This window comes from Oculina patagonica, unplaced genomic scaffold (genome assembly GCF_052425735.1).
Source record: "Oculina patagonica isolate OP01 unplaced genomic scaffold, crgOcupat unplaced10, whole genome shotgun sequence".
Lineage (NCBI taxonomy): Eukaryota > Metazoa > Cnidaria > Anthozoa > Scleractinia > Oculinidae > Oculina > Oculina patagonica.
In genome coordinates, this window is record NW_027556973.1 from 105,466 (window position 1) to 128,794 (window position 23,329).

Consider the following 23,329-nt stretch of genomic DNA (forward strand, 5'->3'; position numbering starts at 1 on the left):
GGGTAAGAACCCAAGTTAAGAACCTGTTAGGCTAGAATTTGGAAATTAGACCCCATTTGTATAAGAACCTATTTGGCTTTACTGAATTAGGAGACAAGCTGTCATTTTCTAAAATTTATTAAAAATGTTTTGGGAAGTTTGGACAAAGCATGACTGTGCATATATATAATGTCATATTCCAAAAGACTAGTGCTTTTTACATAAGCACTTATGTGGTGTGCAAATTTTATACAAGGAATAGGCCGAATATCACTTAAAGTTCTATAAGCATTAAGGTAAGTTTTCTTTAGAAAATACGAACTTATTAAGAACATGAATAGGCTAAAATAATTTGTGTTACTACCATTTATATAAGAACCCGTTTAGGCTAACCTGGGAAAAAGTAGGCTTTTACTCGCAGGTATTTCCCTGTATTTAAATAAAGGAAGTGATGTATTTGGGCCATTAATATCAATTTCAATGTTTTTTCCTCTCTTCGTTTGCTCTGCATCTTTGCCGGACGGATATAGGTCAATAACGATCAAAGACAATGCTCTGAATCTCCCAGCACTATTGAAGTGCTTTGAGGCAAGCGTACCAAATGTTATTACTTCGGAGGATTGGAGACTTAAAGTGAGCCATACCACCAACCAAGTAAGACCCTGGCTTCTTAGTCATAAATTATTGGAAGGCTTGGTTATACCTGCCTCTACCCCAGCCCACCCCCCTGGCCCCTGCCAACCACCAACCCTTTCCCTCACAAAAAAGTCTCCTTAAGACGAAAGGGAAGTGATAAATTTGTGCGATCATTGCTTTCTGGCCGCGAGAAAGCCTACACAAGGTTTCTATTACACACCAAACATGATTCGAAAGAGGGTGCGAGAGCTGCAATCTTGCGAGACACTGCGGTACTTTAAACCCTTATGTGCTGCCCAGTTAGGAGCTCGATTCGTGAGAAAACAACAACAAGTTTTGGTCCTTGAGTAAGGTTCGAAAAAGATGCCATGCCGGCTCTTCCTGTTGAATTCTGTGAGGCGACTTGAATTGCAAATGAAGGCGCTGACTGGGCAGCACAGACGTGTTTCATTACTTTTTTATTTAAGTGGGAAAGATTGTAGTTCCCTCCTTTTTTATGCATTTCCTGGTGATTTGAACTCGCTTGCTGTAACTGGAAACCGAAATGCTCAAACAGTTTCAGTTTACGCAGAATTAAAAACTAATATCGCTTAGGGCGGTTAGAAAAAGCGGCAGAGGTAGACGAGAGAACAGCAAACAAACCAAAGCTTTGATCTATAGAATGTATTCATCCCGAAAGAGAGCTGTTTGTACGTACTGCGAATGGGTTGTGCTATGTCATTTACTGTGACAAAAAGAACATTACAGTATGTCCCTGAAGCTAAAGTCATTCAGACTTACGTTTGAATATATAACCTACAACTACTAAAGACCTTGCCATAACCTGTTGGGCATGGGTAGAAAAGTAAAAAAAAATGCTGCATTGTACGGGGGACCACGAGCGCCGCAACAGAAATAGAGTGATTGTTTTATTAGGCGACTATTTGTGACCTGGTATTTATTTATATTCTAGGCGTCATCACGACCGTTTATTTTAAATTTTAAATTTAAATTTAAATACGAGACAAGTTTAAAGTGAAACTAAGGTGGAAACTTTCTTAATCTTCTCCTTTAAATTGGGTCTGATAGGTCTTGTCAGAACATAGTTTAACGTCTTATTTTCTACGCTACAACTGACGGCACCTGCATGTATTTTAAATATTTCCTGTGGGCAAATTTCATTAAACATTGCTTCTTTCTTTACCAAGTTTAATATCATTTTTTCTTTTCCATCAACATGAAAGCGAGGCTTCAGTAAAAATGCGCTACTTTAACGCTTTTGGCCAAGGTTTTTATCTCAACAAGTTATAAATTTTAAAAATATTGCCTTTCTTTAGTGCGAAAAGAGCAAATTGAAAGAGCAAACGGTCTACAGATGATCGAGAGCGAAAAATTTCTGTTCCTATGTAACAGAGAATGAGAATGCTGTGACACGTCACACAAAACGAAGACAAATATCATGTGATTTCTTTGCAAGCCGTGATGCTTTTCATAAAATCGACTTTCATAGAGTCCTATCAGTTATCTGGATAACATTTGTTTTCTTATCGAATAAGTTTCTATGAATAAATTGAGTGGCAATGTCAGCCTCGTTCTCATGTGAGACCTTTTTTAACCTGTACCGACTGACAAAAACATAGCTATAACTCAAAACGTATACCACAATTTGAAACCACAAACTACCTAGCGTGAAAGAGGAGGTTTTAATCTTTTGAAATCCGTTGTCAAACCTTTTCAGTACTCTTGAACTGCAATACATCATTTCTGTGCTCCTAGCTCCCGGACTAGTAAAATTGTAGTAAAGGGCTACTAGAAACAAACTACAACATTGATAGGGGGAAGGGGGGTTGAAAAAGTGGGGCAAAAGGATGATGAAATTAGTCCAAATAACAATAAAATAGGGCCTAAATTGATTATGTGTCAACACTTTTGTCAATGATTGTAGCCCCCCGGCAGCTGCTCTCGCTACTTGTGTGTCTAAGGGTATGGCTGGAGAGGTAATATTAATTCATGATTATGAACAAGTATATTGACATTTCAGCTTTCAAACCCGTTGTTCTGTAGTGAGGGTGTACTGTTTTTCAGTTTAGGTCAGATTATACATTTCATACATTAAACTTAGTTTTGAATAATTTCCTGGTTCTTGGTGATTTATTTTTGCTTGAACTTTTCCTCATGGGTGTTTATGATTTCCTGTGCTGCCACGCTTGAGTTCTGAGTTTTGGAAGGAGGTTACAGTTTTTTCTCAGAAAGTTACCCCATAACCCCCTTTTTTCCCGTATAAGCTGGTTTCCATGAATCATGGTTAAACGGGGAGTGGGTGCCGAGGGCCCGCCCGATTCTCCCATATCTTAGTGCATCTAGGTCCGTTTGGCTTTGTGCGTGGGTGAATCTGGTGAGAATATATTACTAAATTGCGTGACCAGTGCATGACCGTGACTGATCGTTATTCCAGGCACTGTACTCCAATAGGTAATTTAACACCTTTTATCTTGGTCTCGAAAAATGGCTACGTGAAACGAGAAATGACCATTTTATTTTTCGCGAAACGTGATATAGAACCCCCCCCCCCCCCTTCGCCTTTATCACCTTTTTGTCCCCCGGTAGACTGCAAGGCCGCATGGCCGCATTTGCATCATCATGGCGCGCGGCAAGCATAAATATGGTCTATCGCCTGATCATAGCCACGAATAAGTTGTTCCTGCTCTCATTGCGCTCGTGTACGTACGTGTGTGTATGTTTATGGAATGCTCAAAATGTAAATGGATCGTTTATCAGTTTCATCAGTCCTTTTTCCTTATTTACTCATACGATATTTTATTTCCTTGTTTTTCTTCAGGCCTAAAAATAAAATAAAATTTTTTGACCCGACCCGACGCCAAGCACGACTACAGGATGGAATAGCTGAATCACGGTGTCGGGTTTTCCTAGAAGCAATATCCTTCCTTAAGTGTTAAGGGAAGTTATGATAAGGAAACGAGTATTCAGCTTTAACCACCGTTTTGAAAACCTTTAAATTGCAAATTCCTCTACGATTGCAGACCAGTGTAGGCGAAGTTACTATTATAAACATCTGATTCCGCTAAACAGCTGAGAAAGAGCTTCACTCCTTTCAAGGTATAGTGAACAAGGCTCGATATGTAATTGCAGTTTGAAAATTCTAGCTGATTTATGAAAATAACGGACTTATTGTTTTCAATACAAAACAATTTTCTACCCGTTTTTTCTGCTCTTTTAGGCCTTGACTAACAAAGTCAAGATGAATTTTGTTACCATTGGTTTACTGGTATCAGTGCTCTTGCCTTTTGTCAGTGGAGAAGACATAAACAACGGACGAGTTAGTGAGAGCATTTATAAAACTAATCGGGTAAGATTGCAAGTCTTGTTTATTACCCTACTGAAAGTTTTAGAAGAATGAAAAAATTCTGGGCAGCGTAGTATAACTGAATTCACTGTGACCAGATAGTTAAGAACCGGGCAGGGCCGTAGCCGCTTTGAAGCAAACCGAGGCACTTGCCTCAGTCATTTTTCTTTCGTTTTTGTTGTTGTTGTTTTTATTTTTGAAGGGGGAAAGTAAATATCTAGGAAGATAATTAAACCATGGATTTTTTTTCTGGCTACGGCCCTGGACGGAATATGGAAATTCGGGGGCTGGATACGTTTCCTTAGAACAATTAAATTTGAAAGATGTGATTTTCTTTAGAGCAATTTTTACAAGGAATTTCGATCTACAACACGATTATTTCATTGGCTCCTGATGTTCAAGTTTCTTTCACGCTTTCTCGTGCCTTTATTTTGAAATCGTTCTAAATTTCTTTAAATTCGGCTGCGTAAATAGAGGATAATATAATACATGGTTGTGCTGAGATATGAAATTTCTCTTCGAGTGTTCAAATCGATTTTGAACACGAGAAGGGAAATTTCATATCTCCAAGCAACTATGTATTATTTTGTTTATTTTATAAACCTACTATTAACGAGGTTTTGGACGATGTACCGAAGATTTCCGACCGTTTTCCGAAGATTTTCAAAATGTTGTCCGAAGGTCGTACGAATGTTTCCGAACATTTTCCGGACTTTTCCGAAAATTTCCAAAGATTTCGAAGATTACCGAGGAAGATCCGAAGATGTTTCGACTTGATATCGATAAAGTTTGACTCATTTAGCATTGAAACATAGCAAACTCGTCAGCAAATGTGTCAAAATCGATATCTTCACATGTGAAAGATATATCTTTTTCAGTGTAAAGATATGATTTTTCTCAGCGAGAGAAATACTGGTATTCACTCTAGTTCATAAAATGTTTCAAATTTCAAGAACCCAAATTTAAACTTTGTTGCATATATGTTAGTGATAACAATAATGATGACGACGGTGGTAGCAACTACAATCATTATAGTGAAGATTACTGTAGTAGATAAAATATGAGCGGGGAATCTGTATGGGCGTTTACACTTTGGTTTTATCATCAGGTAAAAAGAAATAGTCAAGAAGCAGGGACCCCCCGTGACTGGCAGTGGTATTTGGTAAGTACATGCACCACAATGTTTAGTTAACGCATAACATTCAGTCAGTCAAAGTCAGTCTAGACTCAAAACCCTTCAGTCTTGCGTTAATTTTTGAGGACAAGAGTTCAAAACAAGGGGCACCATAATACCCTCCAATAAATGAAGACATAGCAGCGTGCCATTCTCGCTAATTCCCGGGATCTATCGTGTATTTGTAATGTCAGTGGCCGACACGTACTTAATTTAGTATCTTTTCAGGAAAATTTAAAATATCTTTTCAAAGCCAGGGAATTTTAAACAGCAGGTTTTGATCATAATAAGTGTTGTTGATAACACAGAAACGATTAAAAGAAATTTGTGTCCACGGTGCTGTGTTTAATGACTTTTAACCAACTACAGCGAGTAATATATCTTAATCATTTCAAACGAGAAACAAAGTAGTTTAGTTTATTTAGAGAGTGAGCAATTTTGAAAGAAATACTTGGCTTCACACTAGAGCTTAAAGTATAGTCTAAGTGCACTTTGAACCTACTTTGAGTGTGAAGGGGTAAAACGTACTTACTTGAACTTTTCTTGGTGACCATGGAAACTTTCGTAGTTCAAAGAAGCCGAAGTACGCCGCCAAGTATGGTCTACACTACACTTGAGAACGAATTTGACCAATAGGAAATGGAAGCCAACTGAAAGCGCGCGCGTGCAGCGTTGTCACGATTCTGAAAAACAACTTGCCAGCTGAAATCAGTAGAAATTCAAAATGGACGGCTGGTGCTCGGAGGAGCAAGAGTCTTTTATGTAAGTTTACAAAGAAAGGAAAGAAAAGTCGATGCGTATGGTTAAACTTATAATAAACTAATAATCCTATTTTAACTTCCTTTTTTTCCACCACGAAAAAATAACCACGATTAAGTGTACTTGTTCGGGGATGGAAGAGGAATAATGAATAATGAATAACGGGCTAAAACAGAAAATGAATAAGGAATATTTCAGGTTCAATGCTTGGAATAATGAATAAGTCATTTCCAGTAAAGGAATAATGAATAGTGGTTATTCACCGTGCTCAAACATTATCTTTTATCTTCGGGCCAAAGAGCGGGGTGGGACACTCAAAATAATTAATTGTATGATGGGCATCTAAAATAGTGCAACACTTCTACCAGAATGCCTAAAATAGCGTTTCTGGGGTTCAAAAAATAAAAATTTTCTCGGGGGAGCATGCCCCCGGACCCCCCTACTTTGTTATGCATCAAGAAGCATCAAGTCCATCCCACTAACTATCTGGTTGCAAACAGTTAAAGCGGACCCACAGTTATTGACACTGTGACAATCACGTCCCATCAATACACTACAGTATTTTTGTTATCACTTTAAACTGCAATTTTGTCTGAAATTCGAAATTTAGCTTGATACGTTGTCATTTTTTTGGGGGGAGGGGGGTCATATATATAAAAAAAATAGGATTTACGAAGGGGGACAGGCTAAAAATATCTGATAACGAAGGAGGGCTAACGCATTTTTCAGGCACTGTCGATCAAATTCCACCCCCATCCCATACAAAATGAAGGTTTACTTTATTTAGGCAATAGGGAATAATGAATAACAAGAAATTTCTAAAAATAAATAATGAATAAGTCGTGAAAAATGTGAAGGAATAATGAATAAGTCACTTCCAATAATTCCTCTTCCACCCCCGATACTTGTTGCGGCGCGAAGAAGTGGCCAGGTTGAAACAGTGGCTGCACGTGTGGCTGGTTTTGAAGAACCGCATTTCGTGGTAGAAAATTTCACAAGCGTGCAATCGTGTTTATGATAATTATGCGTGACTGATTTTACCCCGCGAAAGATGATTGACAGCTTGTACCTCAGTAATATACTTAGTCATCAAGTGTGAAGCCAGATTTTGTAAAATACGACTTTAGATTTTTAAGTGCACTTGATTCAAGTGCTAACTTGAAACTAACTTAGCTTCTAGTGTGAAGCCAAGTAATATTTCAACTTGTAGCTGATTATTAAATGGCCATTTTTATGCACAGAAAGACACGCCAGTTTCAATGAATGTGAAGTCCGCGTGGCAAGCCGGTTATACAGGCAAAGGTGTTCTTGTTGCTGTGGTGGACGATGGAGTTAACATGAATCATCCTGACTTGCAACCAAACTTCGTAAGTCCTTCTATTGATCACCATGTCGCGTGCTACCCGTTGGCGAATATCCCTGAGTTTAACGGTAATCGTATAATCTGAGAACTTAGGGTCAATGGCTAGGGCGTATACATACACAGCTACGTGAACCAGTATCATTGCGTTACAATGTTTTTAACTTAAACGCGAGGTCTTGCGCAATTTTTTTATTAGGGTCAAAAATTCGTCCTTAACTATTTATATTCCTGGGTTAGAGAACAAGAACACTGGCTGAGATCGAGCTCTGTCCTCCAACGCGCAGACCATTAGAACACCGTACCTAAATAAAATAAAATTAAAAAAACACCGTGCCTTCCTGTTGATGGCCGCCATTACTTGAATTTCTTGTCCGGGGGATACTCCCCATAGTGGATATTATGAGGCGAGGCCCGCCAAAAAGGGGTACCTTTAGGTATATGAAAGAGGTACCTTTTCTGTCAAAAATGGTATACGAAAGGGTAAAGGTTTGGACCGCGGGTGGAGCCTCGCTCTATAAAAAATGTTCATGTTCCCCAGGGTTTCTTGTCCAGTTCTTAAACGGTTAATGATATAACCGACGGCATTGTAAAGTAAAGTATTACGAAATCTGTTGGAATTCGAAATTGGTTAATTTCTTTTTTTGCAAAACTGTGATTTTGTAAATTAGTATTGTAAGGAGTGCAAGTTTAAGTATTCTTGTTGCAATAAAAAAAAAACTGTGATTTTTTTTTTCAACAGAACGTAGATGCAAGTTATGACGTTTTAAAGAACCGACCGATAAGTAGATCTTATAGCCCTGGAAGGTATGTAATGTTTTTTATTAAACTCTATATTTATGAGTGTATCGACAAGGCGCTGAGTTGACCTTCACCGGTAGAAAACAGGAGATTCCTTGAAGTTGAGAAGTCTCTGACTGCCATCCTTTGTAGCATGTTCCAAAACAATTAGACTACTTTCCCTTGTTTCCTGTGAGCGATAGTTAACTCGACTGTCCCTCCGTGACTATTGGCTCACGAAAACTTGGGCTCGTGGAGGTCTACTTGTTTAAAGAAAATATTATTTATTTATTTATTTATTTATTTGCTTTTAAAAGAAGCCAAAGTTGCCAAAGAGTGCTAATGCGGGAAATTGCATCTGAGACTTAAAATTAATAATAATTTAAGGAATTATGAGAACCTTTTTCATATCAGTGATTAGGTCGACATTTTCATTTTATTTCTTTCTAACATGCACAGCGTTGATCTGTATATAGGACAACTGCTGATTTTATTTTTTTAGTGAAATTATTTTTATTTTTAATTAAATTATTTTCTTCAAATTATTTTTCTTTTTGTTATATAAATCAGATTTCTAGGAATACTGAAATCAAATTGTTGCTTTATTATTGTTGGCTATCAGCATAATAATCTAGTTGTTATCCTCTCAAATTTGATTGTTGTCTGATTTAAGGTCACCTTAATCCATTCTTTTTTCAAACAAAATTATTTTTTCTTAGTCATGGAACAAACTGTGCTGGGATTATTGCTGGAGGAAATAACAGCAACTGTGGCGTTGGAATCGCATTTGGTGCACAAATAGCAGGTAAGTAAATCAAATTCTGTAATTCATTCACATCGTTAGAGCAGTTTTCACTTGAGTGTCGAAAGTAAATTGCGTTTGCTTTGGTTTTGCATTACTACGCTCAGTGATTGGCTTAAAAATCTCGCGCCACTTTCTCAGCCAATCAGGAGTAAAACCAAAACCAATCGTGACTCGCTCGCGCACATTTTCCCGCGCTTCGTGCTGGCTACATGTATTTGCCTCGAGTTTTGATTGGTTCACTGGATTGTCTGTGTCCTTTGTGATTGGCCAGAGTAATTACTTTGGTTTTGGTTTTACGACACTCAATTGAAAACTGGTCTATAACACCAATAATTTATCCTTACTGAATATTTTACGGAGAAACAGGAACTAATTTGTTATAACGTAGAGAACAAAGTTACCCGCAAAGTTACCGTTATTCAGGTGATCTTTGGCAATCTCTCGGGGAAAAAAAGGGTCGAATGGTCTTTGCGAGCATTTGCGAGCATGCGAGGAGAGCGTTTTTCTTTGCGAGCACGAGCATTGGAAAAAAATAGCCTTGCGAGCAACGAGCACTTTTCTAAAACCTTCTTCAATTAAAATCGAGCATGGGAGCATTCGTAAAAATATGCGACCACGAGCAAACGAGCACCCACTAAAATTTTGCGAGCATTCCGAGCAGAAGCCTAATTTTGCGAGCACTGCAAAATTTTAAGGGACCATAAAAAACATCTTTATCGAGGAGACATAAAAAACTCAGATCTCTTTGAGTGCACGAATTTTAAAGAAACTTCAAAACGTAGAAGCGATACTGCACGAAACGTAAACTAATAGATATCTTGTTATTTTTAGGTATTCGACTGTTTGACGAGAACTCTGAATTAAATGACGAATCGAACGCTAGAGCATTGAGCTACAAAACCCAATTAATTGACATATACTCCAACAGCTGGGGGCCTGGGGACATGGGCGTGCAAGTGGAGGGACCAGGTCCTCGATTAACAGAGGCTCTTAAAAGGGGAACACGAATGGTAAGTGTTTTGAGCCCTGCTATTAAAATTTTGCTGGGGTATAAGATTCTAGGCCCGGATGCATAAACTCGACTTTCTGCTACGTACAGCAAGGGCTGGATGCTTACTAGTACCGGTTGCTGTTTTTTTTAGCAACTTTCGAGCAACTTTTATTATCAGAAGCAACTTTTGTGGATTTTTGCAGCAACTTGTTAGCAACTTTTTGAGAAATTACGTGCAACTTTTTTGGGAAATCTCGAGCAACTTGTGGAAAGCCCTAGCCCGTGGTTCTATCTTTTAAGCAGTTTGTGCAAACGCTGCTTCTAATCAAGAAAAATTCTCTAAATATATGCTAATTTCCCTTTGAGGGTTAGATTTTCTAAGCAGTTTTTCTGCAATTTTGCAGGAAAAGAAGTACCTAAATAACTCATTAAGGGGAAAATTTGTTATATAACAAGGTTTTCTTTAACTGAGAAAAATCGTAGAGATATCGATGACGTCATGTTTCCTGACGAGTTTTGTAAGGACGTTTTAATGCAGAGCCGAAAGTTGGAACGTCTTCAGATGTTCCTCGAAAATCTTCGGCTAACTTTGTAAATCTTCGGAAACGTTCATATGGCCTTTGAACAACACTCGGATAGTCTTCGGAGATCTTCGGTCTGAAAAATTGCTCAAAATGCAACAAGTTGCTCGAGAGGAAAAAAGTTGCTCGAAGGGGAATCGAAAAAGTTGCTCGAAATATGAAAAGTTGCCAAAAAGTTGCCGAGCAACTTGTGGAAAGCCCTAGCCCATGCCCAAGCCCATGTAATGTTAAATTTAATTAGTATTTCAAATAATCTTTACATAATTAGAAATAATTAATTTAGAAATATAATAGTTTATTAGTATTTAGTATAATAGTTACACGACCCCACAAGCATTATGCTTTAAACCCTATCGTGTGTAAATCAAAACTGGGTAGCTCTTTAATCTTAAATCTTACAGTACTTAAATCTTACTTTTTCTTTGTTAATACTAATAAAGATACTCTCACTAATGTCACAGTTCCACCTTCACCCATATATCGTGGTTTTCTTTTAAATGATTCTGGTGGATTGTCTGCTTTGCAATAATAATCTGTTTTGAAAGCAACATGAAGCAATCCGATTATATTTGTACGAGATGATAAATGAAATCAATATCAATATTATTTAATGGAATGTTATGTAATACAGGGCCGCCGTGGCAAAGGATCCATCTTTGTCTTCGCTGCAGGAAATGGTGGACTGTCGGGTGACAGCTGCGCGTTCAGCGGTTACGTAAATAGCATTTACACAATCGCCATCTCTGGAGTGAATTGGGATGGCGCGGTACCAGTCTATGCTGAGAAGTGCGCCGCCATCATGGCCGTGACGTATGGACATGTACAGGACATATTTACACCTGGAAATGTCAAAGCTCCTATGGTTAGTTATATGCAACAATAAAAGGGAGCCAAAGTGACAAGTTTTAGGACCTGGAGGGGGCTTCTCCAAAAATTTCGTGAGCTGTTCCACCCGGTCACAAAAACCCTATTTTAGACCTAAATTATGGAATCCCCATGCTTAATCTCAGATCTATCGCTTATCATCAGACCTTTTAGACCTTTATGTAATGAACTATATCATGTATTTGAACTGCGGGTGAAAGATGTAACAAATGGAATATCATCGCAGTTAGGTATGCAACTTAAGCAGTTGCGAAAATAAAGCCTGAAAAAAATTCAGGCTTTATTTTCGCAACTGCTTAAGTTGCACACCTAATTGCGATAATATTCTATTTGTTATATAGTTCATGTAATATATAAATAGAACCGCTTTAGCAAGTGCAGCAACTCTTTTCGGGTTATTTCTCTGTCTTATTATTTTCGTTTTAAGTTAACAGTAACAAAAAATAGTTTATACTATTACTGAAAAGCATTGCCACCCTTTGAAGGTTCAAGTTTAACACGTTATATATGTTGTTCATTTAATGTACAGATAACTACAGAAGGTGACAAGAGTTGCACAGAGGACTTCTCGGGCACTTCCGGCACTACCGCTATGGCTTCTGGGATCATTGCTTTGGCACTTGAAGCAAAGTAAGAGCAGTTTGAAGAGAACGATATTACCGGACCGCAAACATCCCTTTAAGAGAGAACAACAAATTTTAACAGATAGGCTATATACATGAGACCTGGTCAAAGGGAAAGGATCTTACTTTAACACCCAATCACCTGCTTTCACATGGATAATTACACAAAAAGCGCACGGAAAGTTTAACTAACACTGCACGAAAAAACGGATTTACAACTATAGCAAAATCGTAGCAAATATGAAGTAAATACCATATTTGAACGACACTGCTCAAATTTGCTCAGATACAAATATCAATATTGCATTATATTTGCACACAAGGCAAAGATGGTAAATACCGCATTTACTCAATGTTTTCATACCGGTAGCAAATGTAAAGATAAATTGTACATTTGCGACAGCTTTTCTGTTGTAGTAAAGGTGAGGTAAATAGTTAAATTTGCTAGACGAGAAGATGGATTTACACGTGTAGCAAATATGTTGCAAAATATTACATTTGCTTAGCTTTGATCATATTTGCTCGCAAGTCAAACTTTGTGTTTGCTGTAATATTGCAAGTAAAGCAAAGATCTAGTAAATATCGTCTTTGCTCCGCATTTACATTGATAGCAAATACTTACAAAAGTGATGTTTACTTCGCTTTGATGATATTTGGACATGAAATAAACTTGATGTTTGCACACATTTACTATAGCGTGACAAATACGAACAAAAATCAATTTTACTTTCGCAGTAAATAGCAGGCAAATATATAAATTTGCCTCATGAAAGGAAGGATTTGCACTGATGGAAATACCATATTTGCTTTCGTTTGGTTATGTTTGCTATATAGTCAAATGTCATATTTGGCCAGTATTTGCAAGAAAAGAAGGGAGGGCAAAATAGTAAATTTGCCTAGTCTTTACATGCTCTTTACAAAAAGAAGTGCCAGTGAACATTCACTGATCATGAAAGCCTTTGTTTGAACAAGCATTTAAAACGTTGTGCCAAACAATCAAACTTCCCCTCTCCCCAATTACTTGTATAATGAAAAATGAAAATGGAAAACAGAGAAGGAATAAAATAAACAAAACAAAATGCATGCACACATTTCAAGCTCTATGTAATTATTTATTTTAACAATGTCACATGGCACCATGGAATCAAAAGAAATATTATAAATATCTTGAAATAGAAGTAAAAGAAAAAAAAAACAGCTAAGTACTTTGAAACAGTCTTAAAAAGGGCATATAAAATGCTTTCTATTTCTTTACCGGTCATCACTAACTTAAAATCAATAACTATTCTCACATGGTAAGCAGCTTAAAACTTTTTTAGAACAGTAAGCATGAGAATGCCTACCATACTTAATGTTCTTGATTGACTGTTCGTAACTGTTAAATGAATAAAATATTAAACTTGTACATGCCGGTAAGTATCTTTAAATCTTGTCAGAAGGCAAACAGCTAAACATTTTAAAACAATAAGTATAAAACTCCCCCAAACATCTACATAAGAAATATTATAATTATGATCAGTTAACTGTTTTAGTGCATGTATGTGAACATTTGGTTAACATAAATCAGCCATTGTCACAGACAGTTCAATGCACATTTGAAAGATGAATGATAGCATGAAACGCCTAATTTACAGTAGCTTGTTCACAAAAATGAGGTTTTTGCATAAAAAAAGACAACTAAACATTAAAAAAAAGAAAGCACTCAATCAAGTACAATGTACATGCAGCTTTCAGGAAAACAGTACTGTAATAATCACCACTCAATAGTTGAAATTTCCATTTCAAACAATTAAAGTTCTCAAAAAGTTTAAAACAAAATAGTATGAGATTTTAGTTTTTTTTTCCTTTAAGCTTTAGAAATGCAGTGATGCACCCCATTATTAAACAAAAGGAGGGCAGAAGGTACCAGTTATGCTAGGGCAAAGGAATGCCATCAGGTGCAAAGGAGCTCAAGATTACATGTTGATGTCTTTTTGCAGTCCTTCTACAATGTATGTGCTGCCTTTCAGTAAATGGTGTGCATACATGTAACCTGCATTAAAGCAGGACTGCGCCACTGAAGTGTGCAGGTGCTAAAGAATTTCTTTTCTAAGCCTGGGCTTTCACAGCCATCTCTGTTTCCACTCTCCTCTTCTATCTCTGACATGGAATACTTAGACAACATACATGTAAAGTCCACAGTCACGAATTTCTGGAAGTGATCTTTTTCCTTTACTGTTAGGATGTGGACTGCTCTACTGCAAGCTTTTACTCTCTGCCTCTTTTTCTGTGTAAGAAAAATATATTTAAGAAAATTATTTATCAATGATAACTCTTGAGTCACAAATTGACAATAAAATGTGGGTTTAAAAGAATACCAATCTAAAGACCACTCTTTCTTAAAGTCTTTAAACAGAAAGGCCTAAGAATCTATTTAGAGACAGTAAACAGTGAGAGCTATGCAAAATGCATGAATCATTGTACATGTATGTATTTTGAATGTGAATGCACACAAAATATCATGCGCATAACAGTTGTAGCAGCTAGAATTAGAACAACTACAATGTGTTTTTTTTAAATAATGTAACCAAAATACACAGTCTTTAATCTTCTTGTTTTTCTTCTTGCGCTTTCATGTAGGAACCTTCTGCTTGCATCCATAGCTAAATAGACTCTGAATATTTAAATTACATTTTGTATTCACATACACTAATTGCATTTAATTGTACAAAATTCTAGAACACTGTTGAATTGTAAAAAAAAATTACCATATTTAGACGGCTTCGGACCCTCTGCTCCTTCGAGAGATGTTGACTGCATTTCTTGAGTTAATGACACTTTGCCTTTACTTTGTCTGAAATTGGACACCCATAGCAGCTACAAAATAATAATAATCCAAAAAAATCAGTTTGTTCAAACATGGCAAAGAGACATATTCTTAGATTTAATCAACACTAAACTATTCAAAAGATGTATTCATGAGTGTTTGAAATAAACTATTCCAAACAAAAATTAGAAGGAGAAAGACTTGGGGTAAAGTTACAGTAAAACTACATGTATAATCTGCACCTTTTTGCACAATATTTATGTCAAAAATTAAATAGCAGGTGTGGGTTATCTACTGAGACATCTGTGGTTGGAGTTCTCAAGAGCTCACTTAATGTTCATAAAACTTCTAGGATGTCACAGAATAAACACCACAAACTGTTGTTTCAGATTTCAAATTTATCAATGAGATCAGTAACCATGCATACTCAACAAAGGCAATTAAAATTATACTGATGAGATTAAATTTTTTAAACCAAAGAAAAATTCAGACTAGGTTCTGCAACTATACTTCTAACAAAACAGTTGATAGAGTACATTAATTTTGTGAGAAAGAAGAAAAAAGAGGGTTTACTTTTTATGGTGCCAACTGGCATTTCACGGTCGGTACTTTGTACACCAGCTTAAATTTGCAAGTAAACAATCTTGTTGTCAGGTTCATTGAATCTAGGAGAATAAATATAACTGATTATTATATAAGCATTTGTGCCTGCCCAAGCAAAAAAGCGATATTCTTTGAATTGGAAAAGGAAATGTTGGTTAAATGGCCTTTCAGCTTGAGAATATTATTTAACTTACAAGTGACCAAAGAAACCCTTTTTCTCTCCTCTGAAAAACCTCAGTAGTCAATTTGTGGTTCCAGAAAATACATTGTATCCGTACCCTTTCCACTAAGGGATCTTTCATATGACTCCCCTCCTATCTAAAAAATTAAATTTAGCTTCATACATTGCTTTATATGTTTGGATCTTTGAGATCCTCTCCTTCCCTTAAATTTCCAACCTCTCTGTGGGGAAGTATTAATATTTTCTGGAGCTTACAAACTTGGTAAAACATTTGATTACAACTTCACATATACTGTAACAAAATTCTAAGATCTGATTAGTATTTATGGCGAGCCCTGTTTATTCGCCAAATTGGGGCGTGTGCAGCTTAAAATGCCCAATAGCACATTTGCATGTTGCCGTCATTTGACTACTATTATTTAAATTTTGAATCCCCAGTGGGTTTGAATTTAAAACAAATTGCTCTAATTAAAATGATAAAATAGCTGATAGTTTTAAGAGATCGAGGATAAATGTAATACCAAGTAAATGCATTGTGTCTAAAATACGGGCAACAAATGCAAGGAATGGTTGGTGTAATAAAAATATTTCGATATAATTCTATTTCATCTTCAGACTAAGGTGACAAACAGGTAGCTTAGATTTTACTGAAGGATGGTACATTTGCACATGAAAATAAAAAACAAAGATGGAACTGTAAAAAAATGGCATAGTTCCCTGCTTGCTTTTAGACCGTTGTTCAAAGATGGTGCTGTGAACGCTTGATATGGTAGGCTTCTTTGCAAAGTAATAGATTCCAATTGTCATCGCTGTTTATTATCTTTGTGTTTGCATGCCTGATTTGGGGAAGAAATTATCTGTTCCGTGCATTAGCAGGTGGGTTGTTTCTATTGATAAAAATGTCCAGTAGATTGTATTAAGTATCTTTGTTTTGTATTTTCATGTGCATATATTAAATGCAATGTACCAACCTTCAGTATTTAAATCTAAGCTGTTTGTCACCTTAGTCTGAAGATGAAAATAGAATTATATTGGAATATTACACCAACGATTCCTAGCTTGCATTTGTTGCCTGTATTATAGACACAATGCATTTACTCGGTATAACATTTATCCTATACTATTTTGTAAGTACACTATAGGACTTTGTGTCATCCATTTCTATCTGTAAACACTCAAGAGAATAGCAAATCAGTCTCCTGCTCCATAGTTATCTGCGTTTTTCAATCACATGTGAATGATTTTAGACCAAATATCACAAATTGAACTATTAAAACTCAGCCCTATTACCAGGATGAATTTATATAAGACAAACAACCAAGTAGCAAAGATAAAAGCTCTATTTCAGAGGAATGTTAGTATGTTTGGTAGGCAGTTTGATCCTCGCAGTCTTACTTACCGTTGTATGCCTCGATAACACCAAATACCGGTGTGGATGACGCTGTGGGCGATGAACGTTCCTGGTTTAAACTGTCAGTGAAAGATGGGCTGTTGTTCGAGGACGTTTTGCTCACTGTCTACATGTATGTGGCGGTTGGTCCGTTCGCGCTGGAAGATGATGGCTGCGTTTGGGATCGCGAAGCTCGAGGTGTACTTGTGGATTACTGTTTGCATCCCTCATGTTCAGAGTCCCGTTTACTCTTTGCCTGTTTGGTTTGGTGATTTTGTTGCCATAATATTAAGAATGAACTAACAGAAAAAAAGGCGACAAACTGTAGGAAAATGTTGAGGAAAATGGCGCTCCGAGGTTTGAATGGGTAAATACTCACCACGTGACAGCCATTGACATTTTTATTGGCTAAAACAACATAATGACGTCGAAATACGGGAGAACCTGGTGACGAATTGGTACATCTCGTGTTCAATAAATAAAGTAGCCAATTAGCGTAAAGCCTTACCACTGACACGATTTTTGCCGGGAAGAAGCGGGAATTTTTAACGCGAATGAACGCGAATGTCGGCCTCCAGCTAATCGAGAATGAACGTGAATCTTTTTGGAGAAAGAATACACCAGAGGAAAAAGCGAGGATGTAGGACGAAAGAAGAAAACGAAAGAGAAAGGCGAGGTCTTAGAAAAAGAAGAAAACGGGAAAAAGATTGTGCTTGCACTTGAGGATGATCAAGCGACGACCACGGAAGATTTGACAGCACGATTGCTCTATGTTGTGAGAAAGTGCTAAGCAAAATGGCTGACTTTACATCGTCGTGAACAGGCAAGTCTTAAAGAAATCATCTAAATCTTTCTTATAACACCTTTTTGTACAATCTCTTCAAAGTATTGATATCATGGTACACCAGTTGCAAAAGCTGATAACAATTGGATCATTATTGACTTACGGTAATACCGCTGGCTATTTTGAACAAAATCGACCTACAATCTTAAAGCTTAGGGCTGGTTCACATGAAAGGCAGGTGCCCCGGCTAACCACGCTACCCGGCTAACCCAGCTACCCTGGCGAGCCAACTTTTTATACGTTTCTCACAGTCGGATCCAGGTGAGGGGTTAAGGGGGTTGCAACCCCCCCCCCCCCCCTTTGCACAGCATTTTTTAATTTCTTCGAAACTTCATAAAAATAATAGAATAAAATTGTTTTATTCGTAGTTGTTTCACAATTGCCGGACTGATTGTCAAGTTAGGAAAAGATAATGTAAAATTTGCGAGTGTTCAATAAGAGCAATACTCTCTAAAGAGCACTTCTCAGATCTCACTTTTAATGGCTATACATTACTCTGAGAGATTCAAGGTAGACAAGATATGCGAGGGCTTTGTAACAGCTCATACAAGAAGACTCGTTCATGCTACATTGTTCAATATACGAGACGAGGCATGAAGAAAAACGACAAATAACTATTGTTGTTACTTCTGTCCCTTTTAATCATGCATAAAAAATATTAGGGTATACAACCCCCCCCCCCCCCTTTCAGGAATTCCTGGATCCGCCCCTGTTTCTTTTGAAACCACATTGAAGCGTTAACATACTAGGCGGGAAACCCACCTTGTCCTGCGCACTCGGTCTTTTTACCGGGGCACCCTTCTAGGTAGGATAGCTTTTGCCATGTAAATTGCCTGGGCTATCCTGGCTTGCCGGGATAAGTTTTTGCATGTGTTCTTAATTTAAATTTGAAGTTAATGGCATAAAATGTATAAATTCTGGATCAAAACAGTGCTATTTAACCAAAATTAGATCAAATTAGTTTTATCTGTTGACTGGAAAATATTTATTTGAGCAACAACTTATTTAATAATTTGAAATTTTCTTAGGAATGATTATCCTTATTCACGAAACAACAAATTTAATTTCACTTTGGTGGCCAAAGACTGTTGAATTTTGATTGAGTTCCTCCAAAAATAGACGCAGTAAATTTTTAAGAGCTTGCGCATCAAAGTATAATAGGTTTAAAGATGGCTAGCCTTAATTATTCAGTAAAAGTCATAATTTTCTTCAATCATTTGCATCTACATGTACCCGGTACATGGTTTTCCCAGGCAGTAACACACTTCAATGACACTGTTCTCAACTCGGGTAGAAGGGCTGTGAATTCTGCATGTTAAGGCGGGCTATGTTCATCCCTTCTAGCCGGGTAACTCGGTTAGCTGGGGCACCCTCCATGTAAACAGACCCTAAGTCTTAATGCTGGAGTCAATGTAACCTCCCCCCCCCTTACCCTCCCCCTCCCTCACCTCGGTTCAAGGTGGGGATTAGTCAGGAACTGAAAAGATTTAAGGGAAATTGCACCCCCAAAGGGGTGGAGGATTGGGTAATATTTAACAATTATTGGACTAGGTTTAGCAAAATATTGTGTGTCAGTGGCAAGCAGATCGGTTATTTTGTCGAAGCTGAATTCTGAGGCAAATACATGAAATTGATCTGCCGGACACTGACAGATCACAATATTTTGCGGAAACCAAGTTTAATAATTGTTTTCTGATTTGATCAGTAAATTAGTTTCGCTCATGGGAACCGCTTGCTTTTTGACAGACTAAAACCTAACTGCACCTTCGATAATACAAGCTGTTGTTATGAAATGTAAAATTCTGTTTGTTTATATAGACTGTTCACAGCCCTCTATTTTTGTGTTTTTGATTATAAGTATAAATTCACTGCTCACTACATGTAGTTCATTGTTCATTGTCTGGGGCTTCATGTGCCCCAAAGAGTGAATTTACATCACTCATATGCTCTCTTTGCATTGGTTTGCTTAACTAATAACTTTGAAAAAATCCTTTTAAGAGGGTAGCAAAGGGTTTATGTGTGACACATGATAAGGGGAAAAATAGACCATGATGCTTGAAAATAGCGAGAAAAAATACTGTGACACAATTGAAAATGGAGAGAAAACCCTCCCCACAGAAGGCTGTTTGGGTTAAATCCCCCCCCCCCCACTCTTCTGGAAATTCCACATAATTTCCATATGTTCCTTCAAATAATAATTTGGCTTTTGAGCCCCCCTTCCTCCCTGAGAATTTTCAATGACTATGGATATTTTCTGGAACTGTACAATCCAAGATCTCAGGCTAGGGAAGCCCCATATGGTGGGAGCATTTGAGGACTTTGGTAGGCAGACAGCTTCCTCTTAGACTGGGGAATTTGTTAATAATTTCTTTGAAATTAATCCCAATACTTGTGGACAAGATTGTAGCCCGTGAACAGGCTCCTTGGGTGTGTGAAAATAAAACTGGTTAGCAAAACTAACTCACCATATTTCTCTTAATGTCATAGTCTTTCAGTGAGGCAAAAAAATCTCAGAAAAAAAGAAAAACAGTCACAGGCAATGATAAGAATATAATTTCCTTGTATAATTTTAATTTTTGTCTGCTAAGATGACAATTTGTCTAGCAGTGATCAATACTGTGCAAATATGTTGTAAGTTAAAGATTTTTTTCAGTCTGTGGTTCATTAGACACAATCCATTACCAGATATAGAAAACATGCCAAATAAGGTTATCATTACCATGGACAGTCCTTTGCATTTTGGCCATGTTTTCAAAATTGACATAAATATTTTTAGTTGTTTTGTGTATTTTGTCAAGTCCTGCAGGCTTGCCATAAAATAAACAATAGACCTGAAAAACTTGATATGTTAATTGTTTAATTGCTTTTTTATTCAGCCTTGGCAAAAGATGAATCACACTTGGTGAAGGAAAATGAACAGGCACAAAGTATCCAGCTCAGCCATAATAAAGATGCTGGGGTTTCTGCTGACAAATCGCTGACAGATATAAACAGAAGACACCTCAGTCATGTCAAAGATCCCAGGTGTTCTAATGACCAACCACTGCTACTGGGATGTGTGGTCTTTGGCCAATGCTACAATATGTTTTATAGCCAGGCATGTTAGTTGCTGTTAAACAATTCAAAAAATATCTATCGTCAAAGTTTTGAAAGTCACTAAAGAAGCATCACTCTTAAAACAGTTAGACAACCCCTGTTTCTCCCCTGGTTACATCAGTAAATAATGACTCCTTTTTTCACAGGTTAATGATAGAACCGAATCCCAGCAGATAAAATTTCATTCTCTTAGTGGATGCTTTAATAAATTAAGACAGTTTCAATAGAATTCCATTAAAGGAAAGACCAGTCATTTTTGTTACATACAGTTGAACCCCAGTAACTCGAACTCTGAAGGGAAACGAAAAACAGTTCGAGTTAGCGAGGTTTTCAAATTAACTGAGTAAAAATGACTGAAAAGTGTGTCCAAGGGAAATAGAAGCTAGTTCGAGTTAGCAGGGTTGTTTGAGTTACCTGAGTTCGAGTTACCAGGGTTCTACTGTAGTTTCCACTATTGGGTTTTCAAAATGTGGTCGTTTTTAGGAAGCCCACTGTCAAGATGTGGTCGTCTTTAGTCAGTCAGTGAAAACTACAGTAGAACCCCAGTAACTCGAACTCGGATAACTCGAACAACCCCGCTAACTCGAACTAGCTTCTATTTCCCTTGTACCCACTTTTCAGTCATTTTTACTCTGTTAATTCGAAAACCCCGCTATCTCGAACTGTTTTTCGTTTCCCTTCAGAGTTCGAGTTACCGGGGTTCAACTGTATATAACAATGTAAATACCAATCATGATTGACAATAAATAAGCAAGCAATTATTGTATTATTTTCTTGAAACCCTTTTTATTATAGACATAACCTTCACATAGAAAAAAAAACAGTTGAGGATTTACTGATGTAACCATGTTTTTTAGCCCAAAGGTGACAAGGACGAATAAGAATAAACAAGAATTTATTATTTTTTCTTGAAATGATCAAATCCTTCAGTTGAAATAATGAAAACGAATTATTGAACAATTTGAATGTTATTGTTGGTATTCAGCTTTCCACTTTCTTCATGAGTATCATAAATGACTGTAATGGAAACTTTCTGAAATCCCTTTCTCCACTTTCAAGCAGTGGTTACTTTATAGAGATGAAATATAAAATGAGCTGACTGTTGGGCCTTTGTCCAGCAGTTTTTTGTTGTCCTGTTTAAATTTAGGCAGAGGCACCTGGCATTATCAGGAACAGATCTTTTTGCGTTCGACGAAAGAGAACGCATTCCTAATTTCAAGTGGTGTCCTGTACACATACTGGCTGTCCTGCGTATACCAGGGGGAATTTTGGAGCTAGCATAAATGCCTCGCTTTCAAGTTATCGACGCCCATTTAATGGGCATACACACTTGACATCACACTAATCAATGCTTATAACTTGCCCACAAGTCGGTTTGATAAGACCCAAAAAAACAAGGGAGAGTAGGGCGGTGGGGATGGCCGGGTGGTGGGGAGAGACACCCAACGATCAATTTTATGTCTAAATAGTGAAAATGGCAGTAAACAGACAACCATCGAAGCTCCTGTCGATGGCCACCCATGAGACAAAAAAAGTATTCAAAACTATAACTGCCTGCTTACAGAAATGATTTTCAAAAACTAAGATTTCAAAAACCCGTATGGTTATACCATTGCAGCCATAACTAGAGATGCATGACCACCTATTATAGGGTTCGCTTGGAGAGCTTCCACTGTAGTATACTATATATAGGTTTCTTCCGCAAGTGGGATATGTGCCAGAACATACGGGAGTTTGGTCGTCATGTTTTCATGGTAGGGAGATGATGATTTCAAGCCTATAGGCGGATTCTTGTTGATCGTCGAAGTCTGATCTACACGTGAAAAATCATTGAAAATTTTATAGTAAGCTTGGGGAATAGCCTGCGAATACAGCCGCCACTCATCGCTCCCGCTACTTCGCTTTTCGCGTGTGAAAACACGAAACATTGAAACAGACTGTTCTTCCAAAGAGAGCAAATATTAAGAAGAATTAAAGTGAACCATGGGCTCCTGAGTGAACTGAATTTAAACATATGCCTCGGTAGCAAAAATTTGGTTAATTCACATATTTGCTCCCTGGCAAATGTGAGCGTAATTGAGGCAAAATTATTTCTTTGACACATGCGCACATCTATAACAAATGTACACGTTTGCTTGTATGGCAAATCCGAGAAAATTGACCGTAAAGTTACTTATTTGTATCTCGCGCAAATGTGATGTAAACCTAGTGCAAACAATTTATTTTGCACAGTGTTTACTTGAATTTGCATTAAGTAGAAAACGTGTAATTTATACACAGAAGGCAAATGTTTAACAAATGAATATGAAAGTTAAAAATTTGCCTTGTGAGCAAAAGTGAGGTAAATAAGGAGCAAATGCCATCTTTGCGTCACATTTGCACAAAAATTCATTAGATACAAACATTTGTGTTTACAAGGACTTTACAACTTGAGCAAATTTAGTGCAAAGATAGATGCCCAAATTTGCATCATATTTGCTCAACTTTCAAACT

General features: G+C 37.2%; 1 protein-coding gene and 1 long non-coding RNA gene across 4 annotated transcripts in view; one reads left to right on the forward strand and one right to left on the reverse strand.

Moving 5' to 3' along the window:
* The first annotated feature begins 3,530 nt into the window (after positions 1 to 3,530).
* LOC144639494 (uncharacterized) overlaps positions 3,531 to 23,329 on the forward strand; it is a 41,684-nt gene continuing 21,885 nt past the window's right edge. For 2 of the 3 annotated variants that reach the window (XM_078498788.1, XM_078498789.1), the window contains exons 1-8: positions 3,852 to 3,961; positions 5,067 to 5,120; positions 7,133 to 7,258; positions 7,994 to 8,058; positions 8,751 to 8,836; positions 9,668 to 9,846; positions 11,040 to 11,270; positions 11,823 to 11,923. In XM_078498788.1, coding sequence (XP_078354914.1) covers positions 3,854 to 3,961; positions 5,067 to 5,120; positions 7,133 to 7,258; positions 7,994 to 8,058; positions 8,751 to 8,836; positions 9,668 to 9,846; positions 11,040 to 11,270; positions 11,823 to 11,923 — 950 coding nt within the window. In that variant the 5' untranslated portion in view covers positions 3,852 to 3,853. Of the gene's footprint in view, positions 3,712 to 3,851; positions 3,962 to 5,066; positions 5,121 to 7,132; positions 7,259 to 7,993; positions 8,059 to 8,750; positions 8,837 to 9,667; positions 9,847 to 11,039; positions 11,271 to 11,822; positions 11,924 to 23,329 lie in introns of those variants that run through there. The other variant, XM_078498790.1, reaches the window with a different exon arrangement.
* On the reverse strand, positions 13,566 to 17,225 carry LOC144639500 (uncharacterized). Its single transcript, XR_013568162.1, has 4 exons — positions 16,906 to 17,225; positions 15,296 to 15,387; positions 14,664 to 14,772; positions 13,566 to 14,182 (listed from the first exon to the last, which is right to left on the reverse strand). It is a non-coding gene; the product is annotated as an uncharacterized LOC144639500 (long non-coding RNA).